Source organism: Benincasa hispida, chromosome 5 (genome assembly GCF_027475165.1).
Source record: "Benincasa hispida cultivar pf3 chromosome 5, pf3_genome.v1.1, whole genome shotgun sequence".
NCBI classification, from domain to species: domain Eukaryota; kingdom Viridiplantae; phylum Streptophyta; class Magnoliopsida; order Cucurbitales; family Cucurbitaceae; genus Benincasa; species Benincasa hispida.
In genome coordinates this window covers 67,254,233-67,277,095 of record NC_143482.1, presented here as the reverse complement: position 1 = coordinate 67,277,095, position 22,863 = coordinate 67,254,233, and the positions used below count along the sequence as shown (strand labels likewise).

At 35.5% G+C, this 22,863-nt stretch overlaps 2 protein-coding genes across 4 annotated transcripts; both read left to right on the top strand.

Annotated features, from left to right (window-relative positions):
* The first annotated feature begins 3,539 nt into the window (after positions 1-3,539).
* CPZ (Metallo-hydrolase/oxidoreductase superfamily protein) lies at positions 3,540-9,762 on the top strand. Of its 2 annotated transcripts, XM_039032918.2 has the most exons (9): positions 3,540-4,098; positions 4,578-4,740; positions 4,838-4,908; positions 5,513-5,608; positions 5,698-5,811; positions 7,598-7,666; positions 7,915-7,989; positions 8,588-8,942; positions 9,037-9,762. In XM_039032918.2, exons 1-8 carry the CDS (start codon positions 3,730-3,732, stop codon positions 8,672-8,674), a joined length of 1,044 nt encoding a protein of 347 aa, XP_038888846.1. In that variant the 5' UTR covers positions 3,540-3,729; the 3' UTR covers positions 8,675-8,942; positions 9,037-9,762. The 2 variants fall into 2 exon arrangements, with proteins under 2 accessions (XP_038888846.1, XP_090169939.1); XM_090313813.1 differs by lacking the exon at positions 9,037-9,762 and having other exon boundaries at positions 3,548-4,098; positions 4,547-4,740; positions 8,588-8,783.
* An 8,651-nt stretch (positions 9,763-18,413) lies between these two features.
* IBR5 (indole-3-butyric acid response 5) lies at positions 18,414-22,131 on the top strand. Of its 2 annotated transcripts, XM_039032675.2 has the most exons (6): positions 18,414-19,075; positions 19,179-19,576; positions 20,412-20,511; positions 20,777-20,834; positions 21,006-21,112; positions 21,544-22,131. In XM_039032675.2, the coding sequence occupies exons 2-6, from the start codon at positions 19,340-19,342 to the stop codon at positions 21,858-21,860; spliced, it is 819 nt and encodes a 272-aa protein (XP_038888603.1). In that variant the 5' UTR covers positions 18,414-19,075; positions 19,179-19,339; the 3' UTR covers positions 21,861-22,131. The 2 variants fall into 2 exon arrangements, with proteins under 2 accessions (XP_038888603.1, XP_038888602.1); XM_039032674.2 differs by having other exon boundaries at positions 18,591-19,576.
* The last annotated feature ends 732 nt before the right edge of the window (positions 22,132-22,863 follow it).

Here is a 22,863-nt window from a genome sequence, read left to right as displayed (position 1 = left end):
AGAATAGGAGAAGGAATCGACTCATGCCTTAAATTGTGATGAAATCTCGTTAAATCATGAACCTTCCAATTTTTATGAAGCAGTACAGTCTGAAGACAGTGATAAATGGTTAGTGGCTACGAACGAAGAAATGGTCTCATTGATGAAAAATGAGGCTTGGGTACTGACAGAAAAACCATCAGATCATAAACTTGTAGATTGCAAATGATTGTATAAAGTAAAACTTCGTATTAGTAGTGAAAATAAACCTAGTTTTAAAGCTAGGGTGGTTGGAAGGGGTTTTACTCAAGAATATGAAGTTGATTATAATGAGGTTTATTCTCCTATTATAAGACATTTTTCAATATTTGTGTTTTGTTGTCTTTAGTTGCTCATTTTAATCTTGAGTTGGAGGAAATGGATGTGACAAGTGCATTTTTGCACTATATGTCTCAACCACTTGGTTTCACTGAAAAAAGGAACATAAAATTTAGTTTGTAGATTGAAAAAGTCAATTTATGGACTTAAACGATCTCCAAGACAATGGTATAAAAGGTTAGACACTTTTACTGTTAAATGTGAATTTAGTAGAAGTAAATATTATAGTTGTGTTTATGTTAAACATGTTTCAAAAGATGTATATGTGTTTTTGTTGTTATATGTGGATGATATGCTTTTGGCTTCTCATGTATATTATGAAACTGTTGAATTGAAGGCTGAGTTATGCAGAGAATTTGATATGAAAAACTTAAGTCCAACTAGAAAAATTCTAGTTAAGGAAATTGTTAGGGACAGAGTGGTTAACAAACTCATAATTACATAGTAGGGTCATCTTGACAGTGTGTTAAGAGGTTTAATCTTGATGTTGCAAAGCTAGTGACTGTTCCATTAGCCTTTCATTTAAAATTGTCAAAGATTCAATCTTCAAAGATAGTTACAGAACTTTCAGTTATGGCAAAGGTACATTACTCTAATGCTGTTGGATGTTTGATGTATGGAATGACATGTACTCGACCTGATTTGTCTTATGCTATGAGTGTTATTAGCTGTTTTATGAGTTGTCCAGATAAAAGCTATTGGGAAGCTATAAAATAGGTAATCAAGTATGTTAAAGGTATTAAGAACTATGGTTTAACGTATACAACTGGTGATTCTGATGTTCCACGTTTAGAAGGTTTTGCTAATGCTGACTTTGCTTCAGATTTAAATAAGAGAAGATCTACAAGTGGTTTTGTGTTTAAAGTGTTTGGCAATACAATTAGTTGAAGATCATCTCTCCTCCATGGTGGCTTTATCTACTATAAAGTTAGAATATATTGCTTTATGTGAATCTGTTAAAGAAGCAATTTGGTTGAAAGGGTTAATATCTTATATGTTGGGAGAGATAGTAGAACCTACTATTCATTGTGATAGTTAGAGTGATCTTGCACTTTCGAAAAATCCTTTAACCATGGTCGAACCAATCATGTTAATGTGAAGTTTCATTTCTTGAAAGATGAAGTAAATAAGGAGACAATGAAGCTTGAAAAGATTGCATATGAAAATAATCTTGTACAAAGTCTTTATCAGACATAAAATTTAAACTTTTCTGTGACCTATTTAAAGTAGGTGTTGGCTAACGTTGCTTGTTTGTGATTGAAGTGCAAGATGAGTTTAAGATTGCATTGGCTTCGTTATATGGAGATATACTTGATTCAAGAGGGTGATTTGTTGACTTTGTGTTTTTTGACTCAAGCATATTCTCACAGGATTTTTGTATGTTGAAGTTGTGAATTGGTTTCATACGTTTTTAAGCTGAAATCTATGTTGTGCCTATTATTGATAAAAGCCCAAAAAATTTGTACAACTTTAAACTCTCCATATTGTAGCCCACACATTGAAATTTGTGCATCATATATTTCTTTTGAGAGTGCTGCTGAGTTTGTTGTTCTCATCTTCTTCTACCTTTTGAGTTGTATTTTATTTTTGAAGTTCGAGATTGAAGTTAATACAAGATTATTCATCTTGCACAGTAGATCTAGACTTTATTGATCGAACCACTATAAATTTTTGTGTTCTTCTCTCTACTCTTTTCTACTTTGATTTAGTTTATGAAATGATATACATATGTGTATAACGGCGGTTTTTGGTATACTATTTTACATATAAACAGTGTGCATTTGATGAAAATTTTGACAACAATTTCCTGCAATTTTACATGCATACATATGTGAGTGTGATGGTGCAACTCATGCTAGTAATTTTAAGCATAAAGTATGCTAAATTAAGAGATATAAAGAATGAAATTGCAAGAATTACATTATTAATCATTGTTTCAAATTTTTATACCAATTTATTTTTTCAAGAGTTAAAAGAAGGAAAACAGTTGAGAACAACTAAACAAGCTGATGAGATGAGTGCAACGTTGTATATATTAACTTGAGCAAGTGTTATTGAAAATGTTCTATATCAATTGTTTTTTTTAATGTTATATATATAAAACAAATAATTAATTGTAATAAAATGCGGACGTGATTTTCACTATATTGAATAGAATTAAAAATATCTAAATAACTAACGATCAAATTTAAAATCATCTAAATTATTTTTTTATGAATAATCTTTTCTACAATAGTCTTATCGAAAACTCATGGACATGTTTGGTCTAGAGAATTAGTTATGAAACTAACTAAGATTTATTAGCTCCTTACAATGTATACAGATAACTAAACAATTTCATAACTAAATAACTTCTCAAACTGTCTTATATAATTATTTAAAATTGGTTGAACATTTGATACATTTTATAGGTTAAAAAATACCGTTGAACTTTTCTATTTGTTTCGTCAACATTGGTATACTTTATAAAATGGACATAATACTTCCAACCTTTTCCAAAAATTTTAAAAATATCCTTGAAGTATTTTTAAATGAAAATTGGGATGTGAACGTTTGTAAAATGAAAATATAGATGATGATCATTTGACGTCGATCGCTGCCAATATGATATTATAAAATTCTAATAATAATTTTGAAATGATTATAAAAGTTAATATTGAACATCCATCATTGTTACAATTTAGCCTTATATTACCTTGTCATTGAGAGAGAAGATAGAAGGAAAAATTTGGGCCAATGACCTAATATCTAGGTTCATAATGCCAAATGACCCAATGTTTTAAAAAACTGTCAATTGACCTTTTGTTGACGTTATCACGGTATGAGATTATAAGAATTGCCCCTAATAACTATCTCGCTCTCGCTACTTGGATCTCGCTCTCGCAGTCGGTCTATCTTCCCTCGTGATGTGATTGTTTGTCACTGTACAATTGATTTGACAATTTTCACGAGAAATTTAGGTCAATGACGTAATATCTAGGCCCATCTATAATGCCAAATGACTCGATTTTTTAACAAACTGTCAATTGACTTTCTGCTGATATTATCACGGTATGAGATTACAAAAATTGTCTTGATAACTGTACTGTCGATCTATCTTCCATCGTGATGTGATTATTTATTACTATACAATTTGATTTAACAATTTCCACGAAATTTATATACAACTTAAAATCGTGCCCAAATTTCCCGGATACAAGTTTCGCGCTTTAACCCATCATCCCAGCCAGCTGCAGACACATATCCACTTTCTTTGCTCTTCCGTTTTCGTTTCCTCTGGGAGACCAATTAAACCTCCCTTAAACCCCGTTTCTTCCTCCAAGGCCCTCGTCGTTCACAATCTTATGCAATTCCCTTCTAGCCCATTAGAAGATGCAAATTTCTATGGCCGTTTCGCCTCTCAAAGCTCCTCAAATTTTTCCATTTCATCAACCCATTTTACGGACACCGAAACCGCAAGGAATTACTCTCCAAAGTCATGTGAATCCTGTAAATTCCTTCAGAGATTCGGGTCTTTTATCTACAATCGGCGTCGAAGAGGAGTACCGGAGAGCACGGTCACAGGTCAATCGAAAAGGGGTCGATTTAGAAGGGTATTCAATCGAGGGAATTTCAGTTGGTGGGCAAGAAACTTGTGTAATCATTCCGGAATTCAAGTGTGCATTTGATATTGGGAGGTGTCCATCTCGAGCCATTCAGCAAAACTTTGTATTCATCACTCACGCCCATCTCGATCACATTGTAAGCTTCCTTAGCTGAACTACCGAATCTTATCCACTTCTATTATCATTGATGTAACTTCATTAAACGTTTTTTAAGTTACTATTCACTATGCATTAATCACTACGCAGTTAAGTATGTGCTGTTTATAATCTCTAAATTAAGCTGACGAGGGAATTAAGAATTAGATTTCTTCAAGAATTGTGAACCCTTTCTTTATCCAATGACCAAATCTATCTTTACAGATACTTTTTAGGTTGGGGTTTTAGCATTATCAGCTAATTAGTAAAAATTAATGACATACCTACTAACTAGGAATAGATAGCTAAGATAAAAATTGAGAAGGGACTGCTGTAGTGGTTACAGATTAAACTTCTTAAATTCATTGGATTACTGAATTAGCTTATGATAGTCGTTTCTTTTTTCTTTTCTTAAAGTTAAGTGACTAATCAGCACCAATTTATGTTAGTGATGGTGGTCTTCAACTTGTTCTGGTTCAGGGTGGGCTACCAATGTATGTAGCTAGTCGTGGTTTATATAGTTTAAGTCCTCCCACAGTATTTGTGCCTGCTTGTATTAAAGAAGATGTGGAAAAACTACTTGAGATTCACAGGACTATGGGCCAGGTGGAGTTGGACGTTGACCTGGTTGCTCTAGATGTAGGTAGGTTCCTTATTTTAGCTTAGTTGTTCCTTATTTTGACTGAAGTGTGCATCTTCGTTCGTCTCTAGTGAAAATAATGATGTGTAATTGAATCCAGGAGAAACATATGAAATGCGTAATAACCTCGTCTGCAGAGCATTCAAAACTCAGCATGTGATACCAAGCCAGGTATGATCTCCCTGTCTCTCTTTCTTCTTATACTAGAGGGGAAAGTGTTTCTTTGGAATACTCTAACATTTAAGGATATTTCTCCTATTTACATATTACGCCATATTGTCTATTTTATACATGTAGATTGGGACTTCAAAGATTCTAGAGTACTTGAGAGTTGAGATCTATTCAACTTTTCATTTACAGGAAAGGAAAATTCATAGGGTTCTTGTAGCGAAAAGGTTCTTCATGTATGGGAATCAATTATTAATGGTGGAGTGGTTTGAGAAATCTTATTTCTATAGTTGATTGTGATTGTGATTACCTTCTTTAGGAAGAATACTTGGGTAGCAAATCCTAGTGCATGCATATTTTTGGCTTTAGAATTGTAGCAAGGACCCTGTTTGCATTACCATATTCTTTTGACTCAAGGTAGCTGTATTTTTGTTGAGGCCAGTATGTGAGTAATGATCGATGACCAACTTTTAGAATTTTATATTTTATCTGGTTACAGTAATTAGCTGGGTTCATGTTTGATAATGAAAGCTTTTTATTTTTTGAGGTTCAAGTATCTCTCATCTAATTGTATAAGTATAACATGTGACTAATTAATTTTATGCAGGGTTATGTCATTTATTCGGTTAGAAAAAAATTGAAGAAGCAATACATGCATCTTAAGGGGAAACAGATTGAGAAGCTAAAGAAATCTGGAGTTGAGGCATGTTATGCACCAATAGTTGGTACTTGGTATCATTATTTAATCTATCTACATTTGGCACTGGTTTGATTTTGTAATTTTTGTTTTAGATTACAGACACCATAATGTCTCCGGAGGTGGCCTTCACAGGTGATACAACGACAGATTTTATGCTTGATCCCCATAATGCCGATGCATTGAGGGCGAAAATTCTTATAACTGAGGTATAGGCTGTGGACTCTGGTTCAGCTTGTTTACAATTCTAAATTATCATCAATACTCCGTAATAATTTCCAATAAGAAAATGACTTGTTCCAGCAATTTCCATGTGTGTAAAATGTTTGCTCTGGTTCTATCATTTTTTTTTTCTTTTTTCAAAATATGTTTGGGGGTTCTCATCATGATCTGACTATTTGTTAGAACAACATGATAGTAACCCAATAGTAAGGAGATCGTGATTGTATTAAAAACTTGAAGAACAAGAAACTTTTATAAAATTATCTTAAGTAATTTAAGGAACCTTGACCTTGATGCACACCGCTCTCAAAGCAAACCTTAGCCCAAAATAAGCACAAAATTACCTAACTTCCCTTGCCACCTTCTTTCTCTTTATGCAACTAATGGTCCCTATGTACACAATATCATCCCTCAATGATGATAACACCTGTTGCTGTTATAAGTCTTACTGTTAAATATACTTTGTTCTCAAGGACGGTTTAATCCATAGGCTAAATAATTCTTCTTTTTCCTTTATCCTTTATCCTTTGTCCTTTGTCCACAGAGGAGGAAGATTTGAACAGTCTACTTTTGTTGATTCCCACGTTTGCAGGGAAGCTCTTCTCTTTGCTGTACTATTAGACACTCAGACCTGCCCAACTGTGCTAATCAACCCCTCTGCTGCTGAAAATAATCCTCATTTTGCCTCCAAAAAAAAAAATCTTGGAAACGTGCACAGAATTTGTGTTTAGGCGCTTGGTTCTCAAAAATTTTGCAACAACTTTGCTGTTGGTTTCCAACCTTCCTCTTGACAAATACATACTTGCTGTTAGCATCTGTGTTGCGTTTCAACTGTTTCTATCCATTTTGACCCCTATCCTTCCTTCAGCATTATGAGTGAGAACTGGTGTTCCACTTCCTTCAATTGACTTCATCCCAAAGTAATTAGTTGGCTGATTTGTCTTGCAATACTAGTCCTCAAACATTTTTGTTTGTTAGATATAGATAGGGAAAACCCGTCCATCCGTTTTACTAACTCTAGGAGAAAATTACATGGTCTGAGCTATAGGCTAACTATGTGATGTTTGAATTTGCAATGAGTCAAAAGAATGCACTGGCCATGTGTGTGAAATGGGACGCCTTTTTGTAATCATTAGTATTAAAGATGGAAAGGGAAGGAAGGAAAATTAGCTAGTTACTTAGTTTGGTGTAAGGAGGGTTACGGGCCTTCAAAAGTATATGAACTATTCTTTCCTCAATCAATATAATAGGCATATCACAACGTGTCTATATCATTGTTCTACCTTTTCGAAGTATCACATTGAATTTTCCTATTCCTAGCTCATAGTTAGAAGGACTTTGATATTTTTCATTGATTCTCCAGTAGTTTGGATAACGTTAAATTCGACCATATCATGCTTCAATGTACTCCTCCATGACCAAGTTTTTTCTGTAATCAGTTTGGCAGAAAAGAACCGCAAATTGTACTGGGAAGTATCAGAACAAGAAAACTTCAAATAGCATGGTCAATGACTGACAGAAAATCTTGACCTCCCCCCCTCCCCCACCACAAAAAAGAAAAGAAGATAATAATAATAATAATAAATAAATAAATAAATAAATAACAATGACTATTAGTGCTATCACAATTATTAATGGGCTTCAAATGCTCACGTAGGATATTTCACGTCCAAAAAGAAAAAGAAGGCAAGGGCACTAACGTAGGTGTTGTTTTCTTGCTTTGGACTGCTTTGAAAAAAAAAATTATCCTACTAATAAATCCTTTTTAAACAGGCAACTTTTCTGGATGAAGCAGTTAGCATAGAACATGCACGACAACATGGTCATACTCACATATTTGAGGTATTTGAAGCATTGGTTGTCACCTTTTATGTGATGAATTGTCCTTTTTGTTGGTTACATTATTGACCATTTATTGTCCTTTATGAAATTTGTTTTCATTTTTATGATGAGGAATATAAATCCTTCCCAATTCTTGTTCTAATGTCTGTTCAATGGATCGTCTTTTAAGTTTTGTTCTTGTATCTTCATCCTTTGGTCGAATGATCATTAGAGATACAATTATTGACTATGATTTTGCAAAATTGCAGATCATTGAAAATGCACAGTGGATTCGAAATAAGGCTATTCTTCTTACTCATTTTTCATCCCGATACCATATAGAGGTGAAATTTATTTTAATGAAGTTCATTTTGTGCTGCATTCATGATGATAAGTCTCTAATGTGTATTAGTTCACACCACAAGGATTCTTGTATGCACTCTCTGTTAGGCATGCCCACGCTCGCTCTCAAAACGAAACATAATTGAGCTTCTATTAGGTCTTTGGAGAACCACACCCCAAAAGCTAGCTATTGGGGTGGGAGAGCCAAGCCACTTAAATAACATATTGGTCATCTCATTCTAACCAATGTGGGACCTAGGCATCCATACTACATTGGTTCCTAACAACTTCTACCATTTAAGCTTGCAATAAGTCATAGTTGGAACCTAAGAGCACAAACGCAGGCATACGATATGGATACGACAAGACACGGACATGGTGACCTGTCTTTTTCTGAAAAAAGTAGGACACGACACGCAGGGGACCCATTAATTTTTATTTGTGTGTAGTTTGACATATTATCAGATTTTAGTACTTTTAGAAGTAGATTCAAGATAATCCAATATTACTTTTAATCTTTGATCTGGCCATCTGGGTCCTAATAGTAATATTGTCATATGTCAGCAAATCACAGACGAGTAAATGCTTTTTGAATTGCAGGACATCCGTAAAGCAGTATCAAAGCTGCAGTCAAAGGTAACGGCGAAAGTGGTTCCTCTCACTGAAGGTTTCAAGTCGGTGTATTAGTGTAGGATATGGATCGATGGTTACAAAGTGTAATTATTTAGCATCAAATCAGAGAAATTGGAACATAGGTAGCTATTTCTCTGTAAATTTATTCATGTTTTCTTTGGCATTAGGCCCTTAGCAACAACTTTACAACCTCATTAATAACCATAGTGACACATGTTTGAAGCTATAATTCATATAGAGGTGCATGCTGGAACCAAAAAAGTCCACAATTCGGCTCAGTCGATTTAAGCTATACATTTTGGTTAGCTTGATTGCATATAAGGTAAGGCACAAATTTTATTTGACCGATTGGATCTGAAGAGACTTTGTCCATTTCTGAAAGTTCAGTTTTGGTCGGTTTTGTTGGTTATGATCAGGTTTTTATCATGCAGCAGTACTTGCGACTTTCGGCATCAGTTTTTTCTTAAATGACAGGTCAGGTTTAACCAAAAGACCCACTTGATAGTTCATAATAGAATAGTCATGACCATTGCCTTCCCCTGGACCTCTGTGTTCTCTCTCTAGTTGAACTATTACTATCAGCAAAATGAATTATCCAGTTAGGAGGTGAAAGCCAGAGATGGGATCAAATAAAAGAAAGAGACAGTTTAAGGACTAAAACAAAGACCAGACGAGGCAGTTGAAGTTTTTGCCTTGGTACACTGATATAGTTAGCCTGGACCTCTCTTCCTTTATTTTCCCTATAACCTTAAAGCACCTCCAAACCACAACACATGCAAATTAATGCACCTTCAAGACAAACAAGTACACACAGTCCCACTCTCTAGTCTCCATCCTCATCTAAATTAAGATATCTTTCTTTGCTGTCGGGTCCTTGGGTGAAGGAATAAATTGCTCGGGACAATCGTGCATGAACCTTTTGCTCTGTTCGTTGCTCATCGTACCGGAGATGAAGAGAAAGTTCTGGTTTTGACCTATTTAGTCTTAACGTTTAGCTAGCTTACATCATTCTAGTTTAGTACAGTACCTATTGCATATCATAGGAGGGATTTGGAAACATCACTGTCACAAGAATGAGTGGTGTATTTTCTTGTTTTTATGAGTTCGCATTATTTTGATCAATAGCATTTGGTTTGAATCGATGATTTTAATGCTCTAACATATTATAGATATCGAGACTTATTTAGGAATTAGGATTGGTAAAATGGTAAGAAAACAAACTATTGAAAATAAAGGATAAAGAGTAGGAGAAGAAAGAAGAACACGATTTACGTGGAAAATCCTAACACAGGGAAAAAAAACCACAATAGAAAAGTTTTATTAATTTTTGTCATACAAACACCACTCAAGCCTAAGAAATAAATAGATCTGACAGACACCTAAAAATAATAGGTACACGTAAGAAGACTAAAATGCCCCTAGGGCAAATACTTCTTATTTCAACACTCTCCTTCAAGTTTGGGCATAAATATCAATCAGACCCAACTTGCTAATACAAGTGTCGAAGCTCTGTCTCAGTAGCCCTTTGGTAAGAATGTCAACAACCTGTTGACTCGAAAGTAGGTAGGGAATACAAATCCTACCATTGTCCAGTTTCTTTTTAATAAAATGTCTGTCAATCTCTACATGTTTGGTTCTATCATGTTGCACGGATTGTTTGTAATAAAGATAGTTGCCTTATTGTCACAATCAAGTTTCATGGGACCCTGATTGTCCTGGTGAAGGTCAGACAAGACTTTCTTCAACCATATCTCTTCGCATATTCCCAGACTCATAGCCTTGTATTTTGCCTCAGCGCTACTCCGAGCTACCACACCCTGTTTCTTACTCTGCCAGGTAACAAGATTCCCCCCACACAAAGGTACAATATCCTGAGGTCGATTTTCTATCTGTAACGGATCCTGCCTAATCTGAGTTAGTATAAGTTTCAATGCATCTATTGTCATGTTTTGTGAACATTAATCCCTTTCCAGGAGTCAACTTCAAATATGTCGGAATCCGAGTAATAGCCCTTATATGTTCCTTGTATGGAGTCTGCATGAATTGACTGACCATGCTAATAGCATAGGATATGTCTGGTCTAGTATGAGATAAGTAGATCAATTTTCCTACGAGACGTTGGTACCTCTCTTTACTCACAGGAACTCCTTCAACAGAATCTCCTAGTTTAGTATTGACTTCAACAGGAGTATCAACAGGTTTACTTCCCATCATCCCTATTTCCTTCAACAAGTCTAGAGTGTATTTTCGTTGAGACACGGATATTCCGTGCTTCGACCTTGCTACCTCCATACCAAGAAAATACCTCAAACTGCCAAGGTCCTTGATCTCGAATTCACTTGCCATTCTCTGCTTTAATCTATCAATTTCTGCAATATCGTCTCCTAACAAAACTATATCATCAACATATACAATTAAAACAACAATTTTTCCAGATTCGGATCTCTTTGTGAACAGAGGATGATCAGAATGTCCCTGAACGAACCCCTGGGACTTAACAAAGGTAGTGAATCTGTCAAACCACGCTCTCAGAGATTGTTTTAAGTTGTATAAGGACCTTTTGAGTTTACAGACCCTATTGCCAAATCTTGCTTCAAACCCAGGAGGTGGGCTCATATACACCTCTTCTTCTAACTCATCATTCAGGAAAGCGTTCTTTGCATCAAGTTGATGGAGGAGCCAGTCTCTGTTAATAGCAACTGAGAGAAGGACTCGAATAGTGTTCAACTTTGCTACTGGAGAGAAAGTTTCCGAGTAATCAATCCCATATGTCTGGGTGAACCCTTTAGCAACCAGCCTGGCCTTGTACCTATCGAGAATCCCATCAAATTTATACTTGACAGTGAACACCCATTTGCACCCAACTGTCTTGTGGTCCTTGTGAAGAGTAATAAGTTCCCATGTCTTATTTGTTTCGAGAGATTTCATTTTTTCCATGACAGCAACTCTCCAATCAGGAACTTCCATGACAACATGCACACTGGTCGGTATCATCATAGTATCCAAACTAGTGTTAAAGGCTTTAAACCCATGTGACAAGTTACCTTAAGACAGAAAGTTATGCATGGGGTATTTGGTACATGATCTAGTCCCTTTTCGTAGGGCAATTTGTATATCAAGGGAGGCATCATAATCTCCTGTTCTTCCAGATTCCTCAACAGTACAGGGATGGTGATCATACTTGCTCATTTGTGCCAAGACCTCATTCTCCTGAGTTCCTTCTAGTGCCTCATTACAACTTGTAGGTTTGTCCTCATCTGGCATTCTTCTGTTAATTTCACCATTTGTCGTTATATCACCTTCAACACACTCATTCTCATTTCCAGAAGTATCATTCGAAACAGGGAATGCTTGAACCTGATCAAGTTTCGGTTCCGACACTTGGGCAGCTCTCGGTGCATCAACAGGGACCACTATTTCCTTTCTAAGATGGTATGTTATCTAGGGTACTTGCTTCGTAGGAAGGACCAGGTCAGGCATAGGAAGGACAGGATCTGTATCAAAAGTAGGAAGGACTGGGTCAGACACAGGAGTGACGGGGTTTGTAGGAGTAGGAGGGACTGGGTCAGGCACAAGAGGGATGGGGTTTGCATCAAGAGTAGGTTCGAAGTTTATAGGGATAGAGTAGGAAGATGAGTTAAGCTCTTCACTAGAGTTCCCCTGAAGAGGACTAACGGGAAAAAAAGGTTGATTCTCAAGGAACGTAACATCCATAGTGACAAAATACTTCCTTGAGGATGGATCGAAACACTTATAGCCCCGTTGGTGAAATGGATACCCCACAAAGACACACTTCAAAGCACGATGGACGAACTTTGTTTAGTGAGGGCCATGGCTATGAACAAAGGCAGTGCACCTGAACACACGAAGAGTGACATCGGGGAAGAGATGCGTAGACATAAAAAATTCTTTAAAGCACTCGAGGGGTGTTTGGAACTTAAGAACCCGGGATGGCATAAGATTGATAAAGTGAGCTGAAATAAGAATGACATCTCCCCAAAGATACGAGGGAAGAGATGCCGGAAGCATAAGCGACTGAGTGACTTCTATAAGGTGACGATTTTTGTGTTTGGCTACTCCGTTTTATTGAAGTGTATAGCACACGAGTTTTGATGGACAACCCCTTTTGAATTCAAGAACTCACGAAGAGTGTTATTAAAAAATTTCGCCCATTATCACTCCGAAGGATAACAATCTTAGTATTGAACTGGGTCTTGACTGTAGTGTAGAACTGTTGGAAAATAGAGGGAACTTCGGACTTATCGACAAGTAGAAATATCCATGTGAGACGGGTGTGGTCGTCAATGAAGGTGAAAAACCACCACTTGCCGGATAAGGTAGTAATGTTCGATGGACCCCAAACGTCACTATGAACCAAATTGAAAGGTCGGGATGGTTTATAAGGTTGAGAGGGAAAGGGCACCCTAGGCTGTTTAGCACGTATACAAACATCACAAGACAAAGAAGAAATATCCACATTAGAAAATAAATGGGGAAACAAATGTTTCATATATTGAAAGTTCGGACGACCGAGGCAAAAATGCCATAACAGATGGTCTTTTTCAGAAATTGTAAATGATGATAATAGACTAGTCCTAGAAAGGCTACTAGAGGTAGTATCTTCAGAGATGAAATAGAGGCCCTTATTATGTCGGGCGGTGCCAATCGTCATCCCCGAGCTCAAGTCCTGAAATGAAACATCGTCAGGTGAAAAGATAACTCTGCAGTTCAAATCCCTGGTTATTTTACTTATAGACAACAAATTATAAGAAACTTTGGGTACGTGCAGGACAGTTTGTAAAACCAACCCTGGAAAAGGAGACAGATGACCTTTTCCAACAACTGGAGCGAAGGACTCATCTGCAATTCGAATCCTCTCATTTTTAGCACACGGAGAGTACGAGAGGAACCGATCAGATGAGCCAGTAAGATGATTAGTCGCTCCTGAATCTAGTATCCAAGTATCTTGTCCCTCAATAAAGAGACCAAGAGATTGAGTGGTACCTGATTGAGCAACTGTACTGATTCCAGTTGTACCTGGGTCATTCAGTTTGGCCACTTGAGATGGAAAGGCATCATCAATAGTTTCACTCACGAGGGCTTGACCAGATTTTGAATTGTCATTTGAAGATTGGCGTCTGCCATTCGGGGGCCGACCATGTAATTTCCAGCACTGGTCCTTCGTGTGCTGTAATTTCTTACAATGCTCACAAACCGGGGGCGATTTTCCACTCTGCTTGTCATTCTTCGATCCGGATGATTTTACCCCAAATGCCGCAGAGTCCACAGCTGTAATCACATAACCGTTCATAGCACTTGTCCTGTCTTCCTCCAATCGAACTTCATAACAGACCTCCAAAAGTGACGGTATCGACTTTTGCCCTAGTATCCGACTCAGAATCGTGTCAAATTTTGAGTATAATCCTGCAAGGAAGTCATAAACCCGATCAACATCTTCTATCTTTGAGTATTGAATTCCATCATGCGAGCAATTCCAAACAACTTCCCGACACAAATCCATCTCCTGCCATAATAAAGACATCTTCTTGAAGTATGAAGTCACATCCATGGTCCCTTATCTATATTTATGGACCTATTTACGCAGGGTGTATAGTTATGATGCGTTTTGTATTTTTGAATATAACCTTTGGACTACATCCCAAATGTCTCGTGTCGGTTTTCCAATATAAGATTCCATACTGTTTTATCAACACTGATCATAATAACGAATCTTCTCCCTTTCAGACACATTCTTGGGGATCCCCAGGGTTCAGTCTCGGTATTTCACCAGTCAAATATCCGAACTTATGACGTCCTTCGAGGATCATTCAAACAGATTGGGACCAGAAAAAATAATTTTGGCCATTTAGCTTTTCCCCTGCAGGATTTCCCATAGTTCCAGATAAAATATTTGCAGTAGGTAAACTAGGAAACACAGTTACCGAATTTTCCGCATACAATTGTAAACTAGAGGAATCCTGGCCGTTCAACTTTGCCCCGATGTCTGCCATCCATTGTTGGAGACTTGCCAATTCTTGTTGAAGTTCCCCATGGAGTGTAGGAACCGGGTATGTCTGCCCATAAATGACTGAAGCAGAATTTTCCCTTACTGGGTCACTTATCCGGATTTGAGGTTTGATTGGATACCCATGATGAGATTGCATCATGGCCGAAGCTGCCATTCCAGATCTAATCGGCACTGGGTATGGTCCGAATCGTTCGTTGCTACTGCCAGACGAGGCTGCTGGGATCGGTGCTGGTATTGGTGCTGGGATCGACGCTAGGTGCTGCCAGACGGAGCCGCTACTTCCAGACGGGGCCGTTGGGATCGACAAGGCTGTCGGACAACGCTGTTGGGCACTGTCCAGACCGTCGATAGACCTTCGTGAGGTTGGGTTGGACGGCGAACGGCTGGGTTTGGTTGCTCGGCACTATCTGGGCAAAACGTCGTCGATGGCAGGTTCTATGGAATTCTCATCCATTTGATTGGGTTGGTCCTCAATAGTTGCCCATGTAGCTCGAGATTTAGAACCGAACGGAGATATCGATCAACAGTCGCTTGAATTGCCACGAGGCTGGTTGCTTCTGTCACGATCCCATCACCAATTGCCGCGAGGCTGGTTGCTTCTGTCACGATCCCATCACCTACCAAGGTTGAAGATTGAATTTCTTCCATCGGAGCTAGGGTTTCATCACCATGCTCTAATACCATATTGAAAATAAAGGATAAAGAGTAGAAGAAGAAAGGAGAACACGATTTACGTAAAAAACCCTAGTACAAGGAGAAAAAATCACGATAGAAAAGTTTTATTAATTTTTGTCATACAAACACCATCCAAGCCTAAAAAATAAATAGATCTGATAGACACCTAAAAATAGTAGGAATGCGTAAAAAGACTAAAACGTCATTGAGAAAAATACTTCTTATTTCAACACAAACTTTAACGCATGGTGAGATCCCGCTCGTAAAGTCGAAGAACTTGAATGAAAGCCAGGTTGAGCACATAAAAAATCTGAAGGCAATAGCTTCGGCTTTATTTACAGTTTGATTGATGTAAAAGCTTCCTAAACCCCTCTTTGATGGAGATCACTTTTGCTTTTATTGGCTTTATGTTGTAAAGAAAACTGTTAAAACTATTCCAGGAGTGTTTCTTAAGTAGTAAAAAGGGGTCAATCAATTATATGTTATAGTGCATGTTGGGAAGTTATTTTGAAATTGTTAAAATTACTTTTGTCATATACAATACCACATAAAAATATGTTTTTAATCACTGAAATATGATTTAGTATTTAATTTTACATTTCTAAATATAATTTTCAAATCATCAAAATTGGTTTTGAATGATTAATAACATGTTTTAGAGTGATTTTTAAAAGAGCAACGGCTACATCTAACCATCATGCTCCCTTCCTCTTTATCCTACAAATAAAAAAAAATTAAAAATATATAATTTAAAAAAAATGTCACGTGGTATATTTTAATTGGATAACAGTCGAATCGTACAAAAGATACAAGTGAGTATGACCGTTTCATAATTGCTCTCAAACATGTCTATAATTTTATCCCCCAATTTTACATAAATGAACAGCCAAGCCAAGTAAGAACAATGACCCAACGCGTAGAAATTACGTTTGAAAAAAAAAAACACAAAACAAAAAAGGAAAAAACAAAGAAATTCTCTGCTACTGGACATGTGGGGCCCAGTGACGTGGAACAACATGATTGGTTACTTATTACTCATAAAGTTGGATAAGCCTCACAGCTATCTTAAGAAAAAGAAACGATTTTTTTGGGGGGTAATTACACAAATCTCAGGTTCTGTTTGATTGTAACTTCCAATATTTGGCAAAATATTATTTCATCCCTTATATTTTAAAATTGACATTTTAATCCCTAAAATTCAGAAACGATGTATATCAACATTTCAATTCAGCAAAGGCTACTAAAAAATATTATATTTTTACCTCTTATTTTAAAATTATCACATCATTCGAGTTTGCTCAACATATAATTCACTATATCAATACTTTGTTAGGTCAACTAATAGTGAAATGAGTCTAGAGATAATCTAAAACTATTTTTCAAACTTTAGAGATTAAAAATATTTATTTTGAAATTCCATAGTTATCTTACATTTAGAATAATAGTTGCCAATGGTATTGGTAAATATAGTTGCAATATGAAATAATTTTTTAGTACAATATGAAATAAATTGGTCTTTCATAAATTTTAACTTAATTTTTTTTTTTTAAAAAAAGTAGGTTATAATATTTATTAAATAAATACTAAATTGTTGTGATTTAAATGTAATGACTAAATAGCCATACTGCTAAAATTTGCATATAATTTACCATTTTGTAAGGAATTATTAAGATGTCTTTCAACTTAAATTTATATTTTGTAAACTCTATATTATTGGCTAAATGTGAGAGAATTAGTTGCAATAGAGGTACTATATTCTAAAATTGGTTATTAGACTAGTTATATGAAAAATTAAAATATAAATTTTGGAATTTTGGTTATGTGAGAAATATATTGTTAAATAACTGCTAAAATGAGTTTAGACTTACAGAATAAAACTTGGGCCAACCAACTGCATAAATAGTCAAATTAAAATGTGCATTTTGAAATATGACCATCAGACTTTTTGTTTGGATAAATGGCCAAATAATTTTTTCAAAATTTTTAATACGATTTATCAAATGTCAAAAGTACCTCTAACACCAATATTCAACACAAAATATGTAGAATCATAACGAATAAAAAATTATATAATAAAAATAAAATAATCAACTAAATTAAGAAATCAATATTTTAATGAACCAACATTTGGAAAAGAAAATCCGAAAAACATCTCCTAAAATAAAGCAAAAAATAGTTATTGAAAATCTAAAATTTGTCTAAAAAAAAGTATATACATCTCATTTTGTATGAAAAAAAAAGGATATATTTGGAGAATTAGGACCTAATTTACAAAGTATCCACTAAGCAACAAAAAAGAAAAGAAAAAAAAGAACAAACCCTAATAATCTATTTTCCATAATTATAAAGAGGTATTTGTGTTTTGATCCTCTCCTCCTAGTGTTTTATATTCCTAAGTTCTTTACTTTATATAAATGAAATCACCTAACACTTAAAACATTAGAGTAAGTAATTCTAAAATCTTATTCGACTAATATGATAGCTAGAATTTTTCCTTCTATCTTTGTCACATCAATATCTTATACTAAAACTAGCTAAACATTTTAAATATTTGTTAGACCGAGTCATGTAAATACCTTGTAACAATTAAATATAAAACAACTCAACTCTATGTATTCTTTACTCATTCAGACTATGCCCCACAAATACCTTAGAGTAAATAACTAAATTCTCCATACAAATATATTGTTTTGAATCCAGTTGATTAATCTTTTGCTAAATTTAGCAATATGTTATACTAAAAAGAGCTAACGACTAATCATTATCGTCATATAAATACCATATACTAAAAAAATAACCAAACTCTTTGTCAAGCTCATAAATATATAACTCAAACATAAATATTAATTTTGGTAAGGCATCTTATGCAAATATGATGTACTAAAAACAAGCTAAAACCTTTTTTATACTCAAAAAAGACAAAACAAATAGAAATTTTCATAATAAAATTCAAAGTTGTATTTTAAGAGGAATGTCCAAAGGAAAAGTAAATAGGGAGATGGGCCTTTCACATCAACATTTTTTTTTTTTATCATAAATCATACTGTTAACAAAATGGCTATTTTTCTAATTGAATGTCCTATTTTGTCCATCTATGCAATTTCTCATCAAACTTTTACTGTCAACCTGAATTCGACTCTCTCACCCCACATGTTGTTAAATATATATAAAACTAATATCTGTTTCTACTAATTTTATGAAAAAGTAAGATATAAAATTTGGTTTTGTGATTTTCAATATATATTTATATTTATATATTGGTCATGTGAGAAATATATTGAATATATAACTGATATCTGTTTCTACTAATTTTTCTGAAGTGGGAATCAGTATTCAAAAGGTAGTTAAGATTATCTTGGTAAATCAATCTTCAGAATTATAAATTATATTTCAGATCAACATTAATGAAATCAGTTGAAATCTTTTGAATAATGTTATGAAGGTTATAAATCTTATGAAGCAGTGAAAAATTACAAGAGGAAAATAAAAAAAAAATTAAAAAAAAAGTTTGCTTTTTTTGCTTTTTTTTTTTTTTAAATTTTTGTATGAAGTTTATCACATGTCCAACCCAACGCATCTGGGGAATCTTGAAGAAAACCCTGCGTTTTGTGATGTCATCCGTCTGTATCTGGCGATTCAATATATAGTAGCTGTTGATCCCTTTGCGTTTTCGTTGTCAGAAGCAGAACTCACCACACCCAAATTCAAAAACTCTTCCTCACGCAATCAATCTAATTCAAAGAAGCTTCGTGGTAACGCCTTTCTGTATCTGCTGCCTGCAGAAGTGCTTTTTGTTTGTTTTTCCCCTCTCATAACAACCCATCTTTTGAAACCCCTAATTTTGTCTCTATCTAGGTGGGAATTCATATGGATTTTGGCTTAATTCCCCTTCTTGTTTAGTCCGATTCTGATTCTATTCTAATTTGGGGGCTTTTTGTTTCATCGTCCGTGGTGCTTTCTTGGTGATTTAGAAAGTTTTTCTCATCTGGGTCACAGCTCAATCGCGGTTTTAGGCTATGAGGAAGAGGGAAAGAGAGAACCCTTGTGGGGTTTGTGGCCATTACCACAAATATGAAGAAGGGGAAGTTTGTGGGATTTGTGGTCATCGGGTTCCAGCTACATCGGAGAAAACTTCGTTGCAAGTTAGTGCGTTTCCTTCTGAGATCTTGCCGGAGTTTCTTTATTTGGGAAGTTATGATAACGCTTCACGCTCTGAACTTTTGAAGACTCAAGGAATCTCCCGCGTTCTTAACGTACGTTTCAGTTCTTCATTCTCTGTGTCATTAGATTTTATTCCCCTCCTTTTTGGATCAAGTACATAGAATTGATTGAAACTTTAGGTTGCTACTGGTTTTTGCCTTTTCTTTTTCTAGGTGATGGATTTAAGCCTTTTAGATTGTTCTGTTATCTGAATGTTTTATAACTATTCTATTTCAATTCTGATATGCATCAGCGACAATCATCTTGTAGTTGCTTGTTATGGTCTTGTCCAATTGGATCTCAATGGGGCAGTTGACCATTGAAATTAAAATTTTTGTAGGACTGTTGTCTGCAAAGTTGGGTTCTGGTTCATTTTTATTCTTCTCTGTTTCAGCCTCATGGTGTAGATTATCTAGTTCGGTATGGATTTTGTGGGGATGGAATAGTTCCTGTCGGAAATTGTTTGATGGGCACAACTTTTTTGGACTGGGGTGGTGATAGTTTGCATTGGATAAAGTTTAACGGTGCGATGGATGACTTACTTTTATGTATATATGTTGAAATATAGGATTGCTCACCTTCGGTACACCTTGAATCAAATGGAGGGGGTGAGTTATTTTGCTGATCGATTATGCATTATCTATACCGAATGCAATGATGTCAAGTTGTCGGCTTCCATGGATATAAAACAAGTTTGATCAGGCTGATGATTATACTAAAAAGAAGTTTCATTGTAGAATACATATCACGGTTATCTCTTTTGGATGTCATAGAAGTCGTGGTTGTTACTTATACCGACTGTTATATGTTATCACTTGCCTCTGAAATATATTAGGTGCTCTGAAAATACCCGTCTGACATTTGGTTTTCTCCTCTCTATGTTTGCAGACTGTGCCTGCTTGTCAAAATCTCTACAAGAACTCCTTCACTTATCACTGCCTCCAATATGATAAGACTTTACCTTTCGATGATGCTGTTGAATTTCTAGGTGCCCTTTATTTATATTCTCCAAAATGTTGTATCTGCTAATTCATTTGTTAGGTTAGTCCATGTGTTGCACCGTTCTTCATTCAAACATGACTTAAAAAAAGCCCGATGCAGAATAGTCTTCCGATGGCTGTCTTGTAGGCTATTACTTTAATCCAGTATTAGATTACACTGAACAAATGACTTGGTTATGAACATGTCATTAGCTTTCTATCATTCACTTATTCCAGAAGTCTAACTTGCCCGGTGTTGCTTATGATTTACAGAGTTATGTGAAAGAGACAAAGCTCGGGTTCTGGTGCACTGCATGTCAGGAAAAAATAGGTTTGAACTATTCACATTTGTTATCCTCTTCCCTATTCGTAGATAAAGCTGGAACTCTGCAATTTATATGTGCCTATGTCGACGTGGGATCAAAGAACAAAAATGGTCATATGAAAGAAGTTTAGTTCTGCATAACTATCCTCTCTAATAGGTTACACTTATGTATTACAGGTCTCCAGCTATTGTTATAGCATTCTTGATGAAATGTAAAGGTTGGAGACTTGCTCAGAGTTATCAGTGGGTGAAAGAGCGGAGACCATCCGTAGACTTAACTGAATGTATGTATATCACACATTATACTGAAGTTCCTTTTTCTGATTTTTGAATAAGAAAATATCTGTCATTCAGTTCTCCCTAAATCTCCGAATTATTTGGTCTAATGTGCGTTTCTTGGTTCACGAGCTGCCATAAGGCATGTCTTTACACCTACTAGTAACCGTAAATTGCTCATTTGTTATTTATTTATTATTTTTTTTAACCAAATAGTATAACCATTTCTTAAGTTTTATTCATCACATGGGCCTGCACTGTATCTGCTTGCTCTTTAATGAAGCTCTATGCAATATCCATGTTTTGGTCATATAACCTGTTTGTTCTGATTGTTTTCCATTTCATTCAGCTTCGATCTCCAACGTTTTCTATTCTTTCTTTGGAATGTTTTCATCCGCAAATAGTAGTCTTGATTAACATTTTTGGTCTGTGAAAATAGCTATCTATCAGCAGCTGCAAGAGTATGAGCAGAAGGTTTTTGGATTATCTGAAAACGCCCTCCCAACCCTGCCAATCTTCCCTCCTGTTGGTCCGCCTTCTTTTAGCTTTGGCTTCCCAAAGACTGGCGACCCAGTTCCTACAACTCCATTCAACAGCATTGGTGCAACATCGATCTTTTCCCGCCTGCCCATAGACGTACCTTCCCACGAGTTTACATTCGGTGCTGGCCAAACTCAAAACAGTTTCTCCGCTAGTCCTTTTGGTGCTAATCCACGGAACTCAACCAGCAACAACATCCAAATGGACAATGCTTAAAAACTCTCAAGTCAGCCATCTTAATAGTTTCTTCAAGATCCATCCATAGTTTTTTTTTTCTTTCAACTGCAAACAAGTTTGTCAGTTGTGATGAGTCTTGCTGAATTTGAGGGGTGAAGAAAGTGGCAAACTTTGGGTTTGTATGATTAATGGGTGTGGTTTTACATTACTCTTTGGGTTTGTACCTCAAATGCAGTGAGATATTGTTGACTCATCACTAATCTTATACAATGTCATAAATATCAGCAGCCCTCTCTACTCTTTCTCTCTCTCTCTTAAGTCTTACCCTTTTAGATTAGTGTTCTGTGGTTGTCTTTGTGCTATGATGGGTTTGTTTCAGTGTTATTTTTTTGACTCAGAACTGTTAGAATTTGCTTTATCAGAATGTCCAAACAAGAGCTTCTTTTTTGCAACTTGAAGTTCAGTTCTGTTCTCTGTTATCCTTTTCTGAGAATGTTCTGCCTATTACTGCTACTACTACTTTCATTTTCCCTTCACGTGTCATCTTTTTCCTCTAAAGCTTTTGCACGCTTCTCTTATCTTGTTTGGTCATGTTTGGACTCTTAATTTCTTGGTTTAAATATTACTTTGGTTCTATATTTTTGACTTTGGTTCATTTTGAGTTCAATACTTTTAACTTTGGTTCATTTCTCTCAAAATGTCCATCATTTTTATACTTTTAAAAAGTAATCATTTTTGTCTTTTCATTTTTTATGGACCAAAATAGATATTTTTGAAAGTTTAAGAACTAAATCAAACAAAAGTTGAAAGCAAAGAATTAAAATGAACATTTTGAAAGTATAAGAATTAAATAAACCAAATTTAAGAGTATAATTGCAACAATGAATATTTCCACCCCATTTTACCGGCAAACTTAATTTCTGTTACCTTGTGGTAACTATTTCGTTTTTTTGTTTTTGGTTTTTGAAAATTAATTTTCTTTCCTCCACATTTCTTATAATAATTTACATCTTTTTTAAGTTTAATGGTTGAATTCTTAGCC

Coding starts and splice junctions, on each gene's coding strand:
- CPZ (XM_039032918.2), top strand. CDS start 3,730: ATGCAAATTTCTATGGCCGTTTCGCCTCTCAAAGCTCCTCAAATTTTT. Junction 4,099..4,577: donor ACGCCCATCTCGATCACATT/GTAAGCTTCCTT, acceptor GTTCTGGTTCAG/GGTGGGCTACCAATGTATGT. Junction 7,667..7,914: donor GTCATACTCACATATTTGAG/GTATTTGAAGCA, acceptor GCAAAATTGCAG/ATCATTGAAAATGCACAGTG.
- IBR5 (XM_039032675.2), top strand. CDS start 19,340: ATGAGGAAGAGGGAAAGAGAGAACCCTTGTGGGGTTTGTGGCCATTAC. Junction 19,577..20,411: donor GAATCTCCCGCGTTCTTAAC/GTACGTTTCAGT, acceptor CTATGTTTGCAG/ACTGTGCCTGCTTGTCAAAA. Junction 20,512..20,776: donor TGATGCTGTTGAATTTCTAG/GTGCCCTTTATT, acceptor TATGATTTACAG/AGTTATGTGAAAGAGACAAA.